Source organism: Hippocampus comes, unplaced genomic scaffold (assembly GCF_001891065.2).
Source record: "Hippocampus comes isolate QL1 unplaced genomic scaffold, H_comes_QL1_v1.1 scaffold182, whole genome shotgun sequence".
Classification (NCBI taxonomy): Eukaryota; Metazoa; Chordata; class Actinopteri; order Syngnathiformes; family Syngnathidae; genus Hippocampus; species Hippocampus comes.
In genome coordinates, this window is record NW_017805335.1 from 34086 (window position 1) to 50404 (window position 16319).

The 16319-nt window shown below is 41.8% G+C and overlaps 1 protein-coding gene and 2 long non-coding RNA genes across 3 annotated transcripts in view; all 3 read right to left on the bottom strand.

Annotated features, from left to right (window-relative positions):
* Positions 1-2657, bottom strand: part of LOC109516902 (uncharacterized) — an 8903-nt gene extending 6246 nt beyond the window's left edge. The window contains exon 1 of the long non-coding RNA XR_002168445.1: positions 2453-2657. This is a non-coding gene — a long non-coding RNA (uncharacterized LOC109516902). The remainder of the gene's footprint in view (positions 1-2452) is intronic.
* Positions 2658-5608: 2951 nt separating this feature from the next.
* On the bottom strand, positions 5609-7017 carry LOC109516903 (uncharacterized). Its single transcript, XR_002168446.1, has 2 exons — positions 6486-7017; positions 5609-6382 (listed from the first exon to the last, which is right to left on the bottom strand). It is a non-coding gene; the product is annotated as an uncharacterized LOC109516903 (long non-coding RNA).
* A 279-nt stretch (positions 7018-7296) lies between these two features.
* use1 (unconventional SNARE in the ER 1 homolog (S. cerevisiae)) lies at positions 7297-10788 on the bottom strand. Its single transcript, XM_019871718.1, has 8 exons — positions 10643-10788; positions 10221-10270; positions 9525-9603; positions 9257-9409; positions 8495-8510; positions 8355-8376; positions 8110-8272; positions 7297-7717 (listed from the first exon to the last, which is right to left on the bottom strand). The coding sequence occupies exons 1-8, from the start codon at positions 10739-10741 to the stop codon at positions 7535-7537; spliced, it is 765 nt and encodes a 254-aa protein (XP_019727277.1). The 5' UTR covers positions 10742-10788; the 3' UTR covers positions 7297-7534.
* Positions 10789-16319: the final 5531 nt, after the last annotated feature.

The following is a 16319-nucleotide window of genomic DNA, read 5'->3' on the forward strand; positions in this document are numbered from 1 at the left end:
GCGCGCGCGCGCACGTTAACTGCAGGGTTTATAACCCCATTAGTTCATTAACATTATAGGCCGTGTGAAACTTTAATGAAATCGGGTGAAATGAAAACAGACCCTTTACTACATTTACTCTCTCTGTAAAGTAGAAGTGCTTGTGGGGAAAGAATCCCAGTCTCTGTCGGAATCCCAAATCCTGAGCGAGGTCGAGGCCAAAAACAAAATTAAAACGACTGGCGGCTTGGATGGCGCCCACTCCCTTGCTTAACAATGTGTCGCGGGACAAAATTTATTAGATTCGATTAATATTCAAAGGCACACGCCGACAGTCCACGCTGAGGTGCTAAAGGCAAAAGCAGCCTTGAATAGAAAAATAAGTCGAAAGCAAGTTAGGTGTGACATGATGCCTAAGGCGTTTATAGCCAGCCATTAAAAAGTCTCGTGTTGGATGTCATTGCGTTAGGAGCACCTCATGTGTATATTTAAACAAGGCAATCCCCTCACTTATTAAATATCCATCCATCCATTTTCAACACCGCTTATCCTGATGAGGGTCACGGGGAGTTGCTGGAGCCAATCCCAGCTGACTTCAGGGGGGAAGGTGTAATAACCCCTGAACTGGTCGCCAGTCAGTCACAGGGCACATATAGACACAAACGACCACTCACACCCACATGCACACCGTCAGCGAGTGGGAACCGATCCCACGCTGCCTAAGCACAAGTCCGGCGAGGGTACCACTACACCATCAGCGACTTCTTAAATATCACTTGGCTCTTTCTCACCACACGGGTTCCAAGCTAAATAAGGTCATCTTCCAATATAATGGCTCTAAGTATAGGAACTACAACTTTACAAAACACAGCTATTTAGTAATGAAGAAACATATATCTTTTAAAAGTAATGTTAGCAAGAATAAAGGTGTAATATAATTTGAAAAAGTTTTCATGTTAGGAGGATGAAGTTACAGGAATACTATGAGATCCACAAATAAACGTACGCGCATAAAACTTAAATTTTATATCACGAGGATTCAACAACAAATCTGTATTTGAAAAATTGAAACAAAATGAAACTGAATTGAAATTATGGAAATTTGTCACTGCTTGAATAAAGTGGCGATGTTTGGACAAAGATTCTGCTGTTTTAAACTTTCTAGTAATACAATTGATTTCACCGTATTCTTTGAGCTTTTGGATTAAATCTATGAAAGAATTGCAATATTACAAAATAAGACCATATATAAATGAATATGCTAACTACATATATATTTTTTTAATATAACAAGAAAAAGTACATTTTAAAAAATCTAATACATTTGTACTCTTACAAAAACGTGTTATCACAAAGAGAAAGTTGCAGTTTCCGGGAAAAAGAATATAGTTTAAAAGGGTGGATGTCACAATTCCTACAGATGTTAACACAATACCCAAAGCTTATCTTTGAATGTGTTCGAAAAAAACAAAACAAAAACAAAAAAACACTTTGGAGTTGATTGAGAGGCGGGGGGACTTTTATCCTAAAATTAAATGATTATTGTATTAGCAGAATGTTATGAGTTTATGCCTTTAATAATAATGGGTTTTTACATAGGAGATACATCTATATTACTGTACTCTGTAATACATCCTGGACTGGAGAAGACAGACGCAAGCATGACGCATCTCAAATGACTCGCTGAATCCAAGAGGTGATGCCGGGGCATCCCTGACTGCGTGGCCAAAATAAGGAGTGCGTCGGAGCTAATGGGATGACCTGAATGTTGATGATGATCCTCCGCGGTGACACCACCTCTTTGGGTCCGCATAGCTGGGCTCCAAACAGGAAAAAAAACACCCTCCGGGGTACTTAAAATAAACGGTGAGAGGTCCAAGATGGGGCTTAGCCAAGCATGAGGTAGAGGCGATGTGACGGGGAGGGCTTATGCTTACTGCAAGCCCAGACAAGCAGTGAAGCCACGCAGGCCTGAGATGACACTGACAGCAGGATGGGAAGAAGGAATGTTCACCTTCTGGAAGCTTTTCCAGCAAGTTATCCCTGCAAAGAAAATCAGACTTTTGAAGAGCGGTTGTTTCCTGCCTCCTAAGTGGGACCAAAGCTCACATATGCTTGGTGGCCAGCTGCCTTTATTTAGCCATACCTCAAGCCTCAGATCACTTCCAAATGAGTAGAGAGCTCGGTTTGGGACGTGTGGTGGGGATCGCCGAGGTTATTATCTGTCATTAGCCGGAGACCACGCCTGATTTACGCCGGCCGCAAGAAGTCACTGCATGCGCTATTATTGTTATGTACAAACAATGCACTCATCATGTGACGTCAGTCAGAAGAAAGATCCACCCAGACATCCTCAGAGGAACACTTAATGTAATAAAGCAACACAACATGCTGACATAATCTATATACTGCACATACACTTACTGGACACTTCTTTCAGTAAATCCTAGTTCCATCTAATCTGCACTATAACCCTTCAAGGTCAACTAAATCGAAACTTCTGAATTTGTCGATCTAGTCACCGTTTCAGGACTTTTTGCCCAATTGGTTCTTCACTGACAAGGAGCTGAATGGTAAATTCACAACAGAGAGTCTTCTCGGGACCCAATTGCACGTTTTTGTTTTGTTTTTTTGTATGGGGTAAGAAGCCGGAGCATTCGGGGGACCCCCCCTGGGGACCCCCCGAAAGCAAGCACGGGCAAAACATGTAAACTCCACACCAGAATGCTGGATCCAAGATTTGAATCTTGAAAGCCTGACCTGTGAGGTAAGACATGCATGCTATTTAGAAAGCCTCTGTGTGCTGCATGAATTGAGGATTATTATAATGGATATTTCTCTTGTTTTCGATCTTATTCTGCTGTTGTACCTCATGAATTGTGTGGTGAGTGAATTTCCATGCAAATACTCCAGTTAAGGACGTTCAAGGAGTATAATAAATTGAACTTCAAACCACACCGGATTGCAAATTGTTTCATGGAATCAGGTGTTTGTATGAGGCGGAAAACAACTGTTGAAAAAGACACTTTTGTCACATTATGTAGAGACTTGTTCATACATGATGCTGGAAGTGGCTAAAAGAGTTTGACCTGCAGTCCACCTAAGGGGATCGTTTGACCTCAGGTGATATTGCATTGAATCACACATCCAGATCTGTGGAGAATTTCGAAGTCTTTTAGGGGGGAGGACACTTCATCATCTGAGCCTGGGGAAGAGTCTGATGAAGAGGATCATGCTGATGAAGGTGAAGGAGACCAGGATGAGCATGAGCCAAAGCAGCCAGTTGACCGACTTCTTGGCGTGCTGTTCCAGACGCTCTGACTCCGTCTTCAGCTTCTCGAAGTTGAGGTCTGCTTGATGCATCGACTGGCCCAAAGTCTGTAAGGTGGAGAGCGAGGAAGACAACACTCTATAAGTATCATGCAAAAATGTATGGCAATGAGCGTAACTACTCACAAAGAGTTTGGGCTATTTGGCTATTTGGCCAAATGTTAAAACAAACCAAAAATGCTATCAACTTTACAGGTCAACTTAATACGGCTTTCATTCAAAGATAAAACAAAATAAAGGTCATTAGATCGTAAGAGTAACTAGTTTTGCTGTGATGGAGCTCTGGACCCAAAATGTTTGACAGCCCCTGCTTGAGTTGACAAAGAGCTCATACTGTATTTTTGTTCCCAGTGTAAGAAATTGGATAATTGTCTTATACTGCCATATTCTACATTTCTTGAATGCAAAAGTTCCCCAGACTGACACCTTCCAGTATCCCAGGCCAACTTCTTACATACGAGCCACATAAGCAAAACCCACCATTGGTTGATCAAGGGTACCTCGGCAGTGCTCGGCAAAGTGGAGTCTCCAACTGGAATCTTCAACGTTCTAACAATGTCCTTGTGCTGCTCAAAAGTAATTCAGCAGCGCTCCCACAACCAGACCCAATTTTCTCTTTTTCCACAATGGGTCTTGAACCTGCAACCCTCTGGTCTTCAAGTCTTTCTGATGAGCTAGAGATATTTTTATGTCTTAGTTAGTCTATGGTAGGTCTTGAACCAACAACCTTCCCCTTGCCAAGTCCAAAGGGATGTACCACCAGCACAGCAGTTGGTTGGTTCAACGCAAATCAATATCTTTTCAGCAATGAGCCAGATTTCCATTTTGGACCCATGGTGGGTCTTGAACCAACGACCCCTGGTTCTCTCGCCAAGTCGATGGAGAATTATCCACCACTGCAGAGCATTTAGTTGCTTATGGGCACCTCAGCAGTGCTTTGGAAGCAAATGGAACTCTCGAGCTACCAGTCCCTGATTCCTTTTGGTCCCTAAACCAAGTGCTTACGGAAGAGCAAGTTTGACAATTTATGTGTGTGTGTGTGTGTGTGCGCGCGCGCGCGCGCACGTTAACTGCAGGGTTTATAACCCCATTAGTTCATTAACATTATAGGCCGTGTGAAACTTTAATGAAATCGGGTGAAATGAAAACAGACCCTTTACTACATTTACTCTCTCTGTAAAGTAGAAGTGCTTGTGGGGAAAGAATCCCAGTCTCTGTCGGAATCCCAAATCCTGAGCGAGGTCGAGGCCAAAAACAAAATTAAAACGACTGGCGGCTTGGATGGCGCCCACTCCCTTGCTTAACAATGTGTCGCGGGACAAAATTTATTAGATTCGATTAATATTCAAAGGCACACGCCGACAGTCCACGCTGAGGTGCTAAAGGCAAAAGCAGCCTTGAATAGAAAAATAAGTCGAAAGCAAGTTAGGTGTGACATGATGCCTAAGGTGTTTATAGCCAGCCATTAAAAAGTCTCGTGTTGGATGTCATTGCGTTCGGAGCACCTCATGTGTATATTTAAACAAGGCAATCCCCTCACTTATTAAATATCCATCCATCCATTTTCAACACCGCTTATCCTGATGAGGGTCACGGGGAGTTGCTGGAGCCAATCCCAGCTGACTTCAGGGGGGAAGGTGTAATAACCCCTGAACTGGTCGCCAGTCAGTCACAGGGCACATATAGACACAAACGACCACTCACACCCACATGCACACCGTCAGCGAGTGGGAACCGATCCCACGCTGCCTAAGCACAAGTCCGGCGAGGGTACCACTACACCATCAGCGACTTCTTAAATATCACTTGGCTCTTTCTCACCACACGGGTTCCAAGCTAAATAAGGTCATCTTCCAATATAATGGCTCTAAGTATAGGAACTACAACTTTACAAAACACAGCTATTTAGTAATGAAGAAACATATATCTTTTAAAAGTAATGTTAGCAAGAATAAAGGTGTAATATAATTTGAAAAAGTTTTCATGTTAGGAGGATGAAGTTACAGGAATACTATGAGATCCACAAATAAACGTACGCGCATAAAACTTAAATTTTATATCACGAGGATTCAACAACAAATCTGTATTTGAAAAATTGAAACAAAATGAAACTGAATTGAAATTATGGAAATTTGTCACTGCTTGAATAAAGTGGCGATGTTTGGACAAAGATTCTGCTGTTTTAAACTTTCTAGTAATACAATTGATTTCACCGTATTCTTTGAGCTTTTGGATTAAATCTATGAAAGAATTGCAATATTACAAAATAAGACCATATATAAATGAATATGCTAACTACATATATATTTTTTTAATATAACAAGAAAAAGTACATTTTAAAAAATCTAATACATTTGTACTCTTACAAAAACGTGTTATCACAAAGAGAAAGTTGCAGTTTCCGGGAAAAAGAATATAGTTTAAAAGGGTGGATGTCACAATTCCTACAGATGTTAACACAATACCCAAAGCTTATCTTTGAATGTGTTCGAAAAAAACAAAACAAAAACAAAAAAACACTTTGGAGTTGATTGAGAGGCGGGGGGACTTTTATCCTAAAATTAAATGATTATTGTATTAGCAGAATGTTATGAGTTTATGCCTTTAATAATAATGGGTTTTTACATAGGAGATACATCTATATTACTGTACTCTGTAATACATCCTGGACTGGAGAAGACAGACGCAAGCATGACGCATCTCAAATGACTCGCTGAATCCAAGAGGTGATGCCGGGGCATCCCTGACTGCGTGGCCAAAATAAGGAGTGCGTCGGAGCTAATGGGATGACCTGAATGTTGATGATGATCCTCCGCGGTGACACCACCTCTTTGGGTCCGCATAGCTGGGCTCCAAACAGGAAAAAAAACACCCTCCGGGGTACTTAAAATAAACGGTGAGAGGTCCAAGATGGGGCTTAGCCAAGCATGAGGTAGAGGCGATGTGACGGGGAGGGCTTATGCTTACTGCAAGCCCAGACAAGCAGTGAAGCCACGCAGGCCTGAGATGACACTGACAGCAGGATGGGAAGAAGGAATGTTCACCTTCTGGAAGCTTTTCCAGCAAGTTATCCCTGCAAAGAAAATCAGACTTTTGAAGAGCGGTTGTTTCCTGCCTCCTAAGTGGGACCAAAGCTCACATATGCTTGGTGGCCAGCTGCCTTTATTTAGCCATACCTCAAGCCTCAGATCACTTCCAAATGAGTAGAGAGCTCGGTTTGGGACGTGTGGTGGGGATCGCCGAGGTTATTATCTGTCATTAGCCGGAGACCACGCCTGATTTACGCCGGCCGCAAGAAGTCACTGCATGCGCTATTATTGTTATGTACAAACAATGCACTCATCATGTGACGTCAGTCAGAAGAAAGATCCACCCAGACATCCTCAGAGGAACACTTAATGTAATAAAGCAACACAACATGCTGACATAATCTATATACTGCACATACACTTACTGGACACTTCTTTCAGTAAATCCTAGTTCCATCTAATCTGCACTATAACCCTTCAAGGTCAACTAAATCGAAACTTCTGAATTTGTCGATCTAGTCACCGTTTCAGGACTTTTTGCCCAATTGGTTCTTCACTGACAAGGAGCTGAATGGTAAATTCACAACAGAGAGTCTTCTCGGGACCCAATTGCACGTTTTTGTTTTGTTTTTTTGTATGGGGTAAGAAGCCGGAGCATTCGGGGGACCCCCCCTGGGGACCCCCCGAAAGCAAGCACGGGCAAAACATGTAAACTCCACACCAGAATGCTGGATCCAAGATTTGAATCTTGAAAGCCTGACCTGTGAGGTAAGACATGCATGCTATTTAGCAAGCCTCTGTGTGCTGCATGAATTGAGGATTATTATAATGGATATTTCTCTTGTTTTCGATCTTATTCTGCTGTTGTACCTCATGAATTGTGTGGTGAGTGAATTTCCATGCAAATACTCCAGTTAAGGACGTTCAAGGAGTATAATAAATTGAACTTCAAACCACACCGGATTGCAAATTGTTTCATGGAATCAGGTGTTTGTATGAGGCGGAAAACAACTGTTGAAAAAGACACTTTTGTCACATTATGTAGAGACTTGTTCATACATGATGCTGGAAGTGGCTAAAAGAGTTTGACCTGCAGTCCACCTAAGGGGATCGTTTGACCTCAGGTGATATTGCATTGAATCACACATCCAGATCTGTGGAGAATTTCGAAGTCTTTTAGGGGGGAGGACACTTCATCATCTGAGCCTGGGGAAGAGTCTGATGAAGAGGATCATGCTGATGAAGGTGAAGGAGACCAGGATGAGCATGAGCCAAAGCAGCCAGTTGACCGACTTCTTGGCGTGCTGTTCCAGACGCTCTGACTCCGTCTTCAGCTTCTCGAAGTTGAGGTCTGCTTGATGCATCGACTGGCCCAAAGTCTGTAAGGTGGAGAGCGAGGAAGACAACACTCTATAAGTATCATGCAAAAATGTATGGCAATGAGCGTAACTACTCACAAAGAGTTTGGGCTATTTGGCTATTTGGCCAAATGTTAAAACAAACCAAAAATGCTATCAACTTTACAGGTCAACTTAATACGGCTTTCATTCAAAGATAAAACAAAATAAAGGTCATTAGATCGTAAGAGTAACTAGTTTTGCTGTGATGGAGCTCTGGACCCAAAATGTTTGACAGCCCCTGCTTGAGTTGACAAAGAGCTCATACTGTATTTTTGTTCCCAGTGTAAGAAATTGGATAATTGTCTTATACTGCCCCCTAGTGGCAGGAGCGGAAACTGATTTATTAAGTCTCGACCACGTTTCACATGTACCTGATTGTCCTGCTTGATGATGCTCTGTGCAGCCAGCGTGTTGTTTTTCAAGTTCCTGGCCAGGTTGAGCATGTCCTCCGCGATCTTCTCCTGGAGGTTGTGCTGGTGCTGCAAGATGGCGTCCAGCTCTGTGGCCGACTGGCGCTCGTCCAAAGGCACACCTCTGAGGCAACCAAACATTTCTTTTCGTCTTTTATTCCAATGTGTCGAATCTACATCTGGATAAGTCGGCTGAAATACATTACCTTCTGTTTCGCAAGTCTGTTTCTGTGGAAACAAGGCGGGGGGGGGGGGTATTTAATCTCAATAGTATCTACAGTCTTTCAGTTGACAACTACAATCATCCAAGAAGTGAAACTGGATTTCAACTGAAATCAATGCTTACCTTTGTCTGAAAATCCCTGTAATGACAAAGAGGTCATAATAGTAGACATGTTAGAAATGATTATTCTTACTGCAAATGCACTCGCAACATGCATTGCATGTACACACAAACAGAAGCCAATGTCATAGCAGCAATTTAACATTAGTGTGTTTATTCATGTTATTATGGTGTAGAATTGTCTCATAACTAATACTGTACTACAACTACCTCATTGAGCAACATGACAGAGAAACCTCTGACAGTATCATTCAGAAATGAGCGTTGCCATCTTTAACATTCTAAAGAATTATATTTGATTCCGCTAGTGTCTTGGATCTCATTCGATTTTGTCGATGAAACACTTGGTAAAACAGTCGATTAAATTATATTTTATTTTATCTTTATTTCTTAAAACTTTCTCCGGGTACTCAGGTTACCTCCCGCATTCCAAAAACACGCAGGGTAGGTTGATTGAACGCTTTAAATTGTCCCTTGGTGTGAGTGTGAATTGTGTGTGTCCTGCGATTGGCTGGCAACCAGTTCAGGGTGTCCCCTGCCTACTGCCCGAAGACAGCTGGGATAGGCTCCAGCTTGCCCGCGACCCCCATGAGGATAAGCAGATCAGATAATGGATGGATGTGGAAAATATTATTTATCAACATTACAATTTAAATTATTTTCTTTTCAGAAGCATGTGTTCCCGCCCCATCACCCCTGTACGCAGACTTTATGGACACCCTGTATATATTTTTGCATGCTCTTTCATGTCACAGTCATTCTTACCTTGCCAAGCAGCTCATCCCTCATCTCCCCCGTAAATCGGGCTTTGGTCTGCATGTGAACAGTTTTCGTGGCGGCCATCCTCTCATTGGCGATAGTGGGTGTTCGGCCTGGGGCGAGGAACTGATTGGCAAGAGCCTTTTCAGTTGGTGATGACTGTGAGGCAAAACAGAAGAGCCACGAATTACCCAAAACTATTTTAAAAGGAAAACAGCAGTGACGCAATTTGCTGGGTAAAAGAGTGATAAATTGGTGAAACGGTGCCACTGACCAGCTTCTCTGCTTCTAGAAGGCCTTTCAGAAAATCCACTTTCCTTGTGTATTCAGTCAGGACTTCTGGTGTGGGTTTGCTGAGTAAACAATATTGATGACAATAAGAACATGAAATACTAGCGATGCCCCGACAGTAAAAGGTATCCCAGTTTGACACCTAAACATATGTTGATTTAAGTCTAGAGCGGCGATTTTCTGTCTCTTGCCTTTTGCATACCACCACATGAACACAAAAGCTACATTGCGTGATATAAACCTTAACTATTAAAGGGGAAGTCAACCCCAACATTTTCTTTAGGACAGTATGTTCTATGCGCCTCTACTAGTTTATATGAGTCTAATTTGCACCGTATTTGTGTTCTTGACAGCATTAATGCATTTGATTAATTGGGTATTATATTGATATTACTTACATATGCGAGTAAAAACAACACTGTTCGGTGAATGAAAACAACACGGCGTACGTAAGAATAGTTGTTACAGTTGTGTAATTGTCGATGTTACAGTTGCAGCTGCTGTGAAAGAGCTACATAAACGAAGGCGTATTGTATTGTATAAATAACAATAAACTATAGCCAAAGGTGTCAGGGTGATTTGCCTGCATGTAAAAACTACTGAAAACATTTGAGGACAAAAAAGGCTAAATGCGTGAAATAACTGTTGTCCAAAACAGAGCGCAGTGTGATGGTGTCACCTAATGCTTTTCCTCAGAGCCACCAACATCTCCTCCAACGCACCAACATACTGAGGAGAGCAAACAAACAAGTACTCGACTTTTATAGTTTGAAATGACACAGACAAGTTCACAAATTATCGAATCTAATGATCTCGAATGATTTCTAGCAATGTTGTTGTACAAGAATGACAGCTGAAAAAAATATGACGGTAACATCGAATAATTTAGGTGCACACCATCTGGAATAAATATTTGTCATGAAAAGTGCGTCAGGGCTAGATGAATAATAAAAGGTGAAAGGTTGCTCAGTTTCAGTGACAACGTGGCTAACCCAGAGGCTATATGTCCAAAGGCTAACAACAGTCATGCTAAATTTGCAGAATACAACGTGAAACAAACCACAATTTATTTTATTTTCACCCTTAGACGTGTTACTTTACCTTCTCCAGCCTCCATTCAGCCTCGCCTCGTTTTTCCGAAGCTATTGACTCACAGCGAGACAATAACCTGACGAAATTGATTTCTAATCTCGAAGCCATGATAGAAGTCAACCGGGTGTCGCGCTGAATGACGTAACGTAAAAAGGGCGGTATCAACCGTTAGTGAAAGATGAACTAATTAACGCTCACATATTTATTCTCATTTACACATCTATACACCAAAATGCAGTTCAATCAGGCTGAAATTGTCATGTTTATTTGTGAGATGAAAAATGACTTTGTTCAATCTATCATTAACAGTATAATAAAAAATGCCGTTGGAACTTATATTTATTCACTCTCCAGTATCTGTCAAGTGTCTTCAAAGGATAACTAACTTTATTTAGCTTCAATTTGTTACTATTTTTAAAGTGTTGTTATTAAGGGGAAGGTCAACTCAAAAATTTTTTGACAATATGTTCTATGCAGGCCCCATTAGTCTACACACGGTATTCTGATTATATTGCACTTGTGGAATATGAATTCCGCAGCAAAATCCACCTATCTTTAAATCCATCTCAGTTGGTAGCCATTTTACCTCATGCTGGCGCGTGAAAATGATATCATGGTTGCTCATGTAACGACCAATCAGAGCTCAGTTTGAAAACGTCACATGACCAAGCAAAAAAAAAAAAATCCAAGTGTGCTGTGATTGGATGTTGGCTGAGGGACTGTGATGTCAGTTTCAGTCAACAGCCAAGTGGGGAAAAAAGGCTGCCTAAAAAAAAAAAAAAAAAAAAAGGGGGAATTCTGCTGCTTAAATCATATTCCAAAAGGCAATAGTAATCAGAATACCATTTTTACACTAGTGAAGGCGCATAGAACAGATCATTTACTTGATTTTACCTTAATTACATAATTGTTGATCTGGCTGGATCGTGACGTCTCTCCACCAACACTTCATCTGGTTGTGCGTTTTATAAAGTGCAAGACGACCGACCTAATCAAAATACACAGCAGCAGTGGCAGATGGTACACACATCATGTTCTGTATTGTCATGTTAATACTAATAGCCATTACATTTGATGCCATTCAGTCCCAACCTTACACTCTCTTAATACATGACTTCTCTGTCAAGTTCAAAGAATACATCATTCAACAGCAGTCAGAGAAGAGCATTAGTATTAAATCGAAGTTGGCCAACAGGACGCTGCGGCAGAACATTTCTCATTCTGAAGTGAAGCAACATTCATTGTAGGAAAGTAAAGTCATCTACATCGTGGTGTGGTTCTTTCCTCTTGGTGTTGTTTGTTTTTTCTTTTTCTTTTTAAAGGAAAAAGTGGCATGTGCTGCTTGCGTCTCCTGTTGCTACATGAGGGCAACAACTTTCTAGCTGATGTTTGTTGTCCAGCAGGTCGAGTAGACGATGTGATAAGACACCTGTACAATTGGTCACAACATCAACAGGTTTCGTACAAATCAAGAAGAGTGAGACATCTCTCCCCCGCAAAAAACAAAACAAAACCAAACAAAACAGGTGAGCTAACACGTGGGGAATCTCTATCCCTTTGGGGGCCATCCATCCAGCCGACTTGAGGCAAAAAGCAGACTACATATATAATCTGAACTCGTCGCCAACCACTCACAGGGCACATGGAGATAGATAACCATTCATGCTCAATCTAACTGTTACATCATCGGTGACTCCTGTTGGGGCCTTTCCGTTTAGATTTTTAAGTCTTCTGTGGGCTATGCAGAATTTTAAAGAAAGAAATATAATGCGAGGATGGCAAAAAAGCTCAATCTTATGATTTGTTGGGTAAATATGTTCTGACTTTTCATTATGTTTTTAGAATTGCAATACTCTTGTGGGACACAGGTTCCCCACCCCTGCATTTACAAGTCAATAAAAACAGAAATTTTCTATCATTAAGGCACAATCTAGTATTTTTCAGTGAGCATGTTGGCCTCACTTTTTCATTCAGAGAACTAAGAAATGACAAAGTGCAACAGGGAGCTTAAATTAGCACAAATGATTGGGGGCGGGAAGGGGGGGGGGCATTTGCTGGTCCACCATTCGGGAAGCGACGCAAACTCAGTCCTGACCAAACAATAAGTACACTATTGAAAAAAATGTTACAAAAAGGTGCATGGCAACATGTCCAGTTATATTTACTGTCAATTCGCCTCTACAGATTGTAAAGGCTATTAACTCCCAAATCAACCAAGTTCTTCGTCCTGGTCAGACATCATTGTCCATGTAAAGTATGTCTGGGTCTGAAGAGCGTCTATGGTCCTCCAAGGCTGGCATCTCGTTGCACTGGTGTGGAGGACACTGTGCCGCCATGGAGATGGACGAGGAGGAGGAGGAAGTGGAAGGTGGGCAGGAGGAGAAATGGGTCAACAGGTCACACTCGGGCCTGTCGATGTAGAGGGACTGGGTGCTGTCTTTACGGCGGCCCGGTTGCTCCCTTCTCCTCACCAGGAAGTAAAAAGGACGCTTTTCATGCGGGCAGGAAGCCCGTCTTGGACCCAAGCTTGCGGGCTGGGGGAGGACACCCGGAGGCAGTTTAACCGTGTCCGGGATGACAGGGTTGCGCCGTTGCAGCTGACGCCTGCAGGTAGCGCTGAGTGGTTCGGACAGTGAAGAGGAGGAGCTGGACACAGAGGAGGAAAAGCCAGGAGGGGTGGTTTCTTGAAGACACACACGTCCACCAGGGAGTGACAGTTTCTGCGCCAGTTGGTATGGCTTGGCTAGGTGCATTGGCCTACATCTCCTCTGGTGAGGGCCAACTCCTACTGGAAGAGAGAGAAGACAGCATAAACATGGTTTCTTCAAAGATAATAGAAACAAAATAAAATGGTGACGAGAAAGGTGGAGGTTTTGAGGGGATCAGGCGGTCATGGTTCATGCAATATACTGTATTGTAGGAGGCTCAGTAAGGAAATATTTGACATGCAAAGGGGTTATTTATTGGACACAATCCACCAACAGACGCTTCATTAGGTACACCAACACTCTAAAATCACTGGCATCAGGTGGAACCCTCACATCTCCAAAACCATCACTCTCCAAGAACCGTTCCCCCCACCAAGAAAATTGTTTGTTGAGCCAATAGCAATGCATCATTGAAGAAAGCAAGCCAATTTCAACACTTTACATTGATCAATATTTTGTGAAAATAGCAGAGCCAAATAGGGACTGACCAAAAGTATAGAGTTGCGAAAAAATATGAAACTGATTAAAATTTGGACAGCAGAGGTTTGGGCCCAATGCCAGCTAAATGAGATGTGATTCAGCCTTTACAATGATTAAGAAAAACAAAAGAAACTACAGTGTATAATCGTGAATATATATCTGAAAGAGAAACTGAAGTCAAAAATTCCCTTTGCAATTGTATTTTCTATGTGCCCATCCAAACGGATTAAGAATAAAGCAGATTATACCAGTTTTCTGCAGCCATTTTGACATTCTGCCATTTGCAGAAATTGACATCAACGCGCCCTCCTGCTCGCATTGCAAATGTCAAGTGACCAAACCCAGGACACTTTGAAATCTATTTTAGTTGATAGCAGAGGGTGGTGGAATGTCAAAATGGCTGCCCCCTGAGTGGGATCATTAATCTGCTGAATTCTTATCTCACCAACGCAATATTAATCAGAATACCGTGTTTATTTTAGTGGGCGGACATAGAACATATTATTGCAAAGAACATTTTGGACTTGCTTTTCTCTTGAAGAAAGAGGTAGTGTATCATTTTGTCCCATGTTTAGAACTCTATTAGGGTTTTAAATAAATGTAAAAAAGGCGAAAAATAAAAACTGCTCGCCCAGTGCATGATTGCTCTGGTGCAACCCAATAGAGCCTAAATAATTAATTTACTGTTTTACCTCCCACATTCCAAAAACATGCACGGCATGTTAATGGAACACTCTAAATTGTCGCTAGGTGTGAGTGTGAATAGCTTTGGTTTTTCTATCTGTGCCCTGCGATTGTTCAGCATATCCCCCGCCTACTGCCCGAAGACAGCTGGGATAGGCTCCAACACGTCCGCAACCCTTGTGAGGATTAAGCAGATTTGAAAATGGATGGATGGACTATTATAACTGTACTGCATCTTGCCATGATTATCTTTTGATATTAAGGTCATTCTCTTTGAAAAGGCAAAATGTCTTACATTTGTATTGATATTAAATTTATAATTATGTCCCACACCTCTGGAAAACTGTGTCGTGGCATCTAAAAATGTAGTCACTCATTTGAAGATGAGAGAATATTGATGCTCAATTGGAGCAAGAATAAAAATCCGACACACTAATAATACTAGTGCCATACGATCATTGACATGAAATGATGGAGCAAGTGATGTAGCCGAAGTACTACTCTGCCCTCATGGAAAAGAAAAACATTATGACACAAAGTCACAGGGGACACATTTTGGAACGAGGTTGTAAATTAGTCAATAAGATACATGAGATATTACAGTCATTAAGTAGCTATTTTAAGTGTTTTTAAAAGAGGAGGTGTTTGGGGTTGCAGTATAAAAAAATAGTCGTATAGTGTTGGTAAAATTATCTTTTTTTGGGGGGTCCAACCCCCTTTAGGAAACATCTTGTAACTCTAATTTGAGTTCTTAGAACCCCTCCATCCGAGGAGCTAAAAACTATCTCAGGCAAAAGGCACCATCAATGCAGTGTCAATAATTTGTTGTACATTTACAGGCAGACTCACTGAATTAGTGAATTGCGGTTACTGTACATTCAAATCTTTCTAGTGGTTTTAAGAGTGCAAACTCACCCTTTGAAAAAGATTGAATTACCTCCATAAATATGGCATTTATGTTTATGTGACCTCTTTTTTAACTTCTCATCAAAATACATATTTTATTCTTGGGGGGGGGGGAAATCCCCGTTGCAACAATTGTATCATTTGAACTGCTTTCTCGTAACATTGTGACGTTTTCTCTCCTGCTAGGGTCCTTACTAAAAACAAATATTAATTTGAACGTAATCACAGTTAAATTGGAACTACCACCGTACACAAACAACTTTTTTGATCTTGGGCAGGAGGAGAGAGGAGATGCAGAGATAGCAGGAAGACTTAAGAAGTTGAAAAATATTATTTCTATATCATCCGAACTGACTGCCAGAGGCGGTGCTTGAAGCACTGAATATTCCCTTCGCACGTATGCAGTCCAACTGTGCATACCAAAATATTCACTTGTGACCAATGGATGACCCGGGACAGGTATAAGTTCCGGTGTCACCAGAGGTTCGTTTCCTACAGAACCTTCTTGCTGTAACACAAGGATTCTGTGTGTCAAAATGCTCTGGCGGTCATTCAGGATTCATAGAACCTTAGTTACAGTCGTAACTGCTATATTTCTACAGAGGACAAATTTCTCTAGCAGATCCCATCATTTTCCAAAGGAAAATGTTTGCACATGCTTCTGTGTCATACATGCATAGACACAAACAATTGCTGGTGGTCCAACCTGCTTTGCTATAGAGCAGACGCCACCGCTCCCATCACCATCACTGGTCCAGACCTGCACCAAAAAAGATAGGAAGGGCCCACCCCAGCGGCCCCGAGGTCTGGTCAGAAACCCAAAGGCGAGAGAGAGAGAGAGAGAGAGAGAGAGAGAGAGAGAGAGAGAGAGAGAGAGAGAGAGAGAGAGAGAGAGAGAGAGAGCGAGA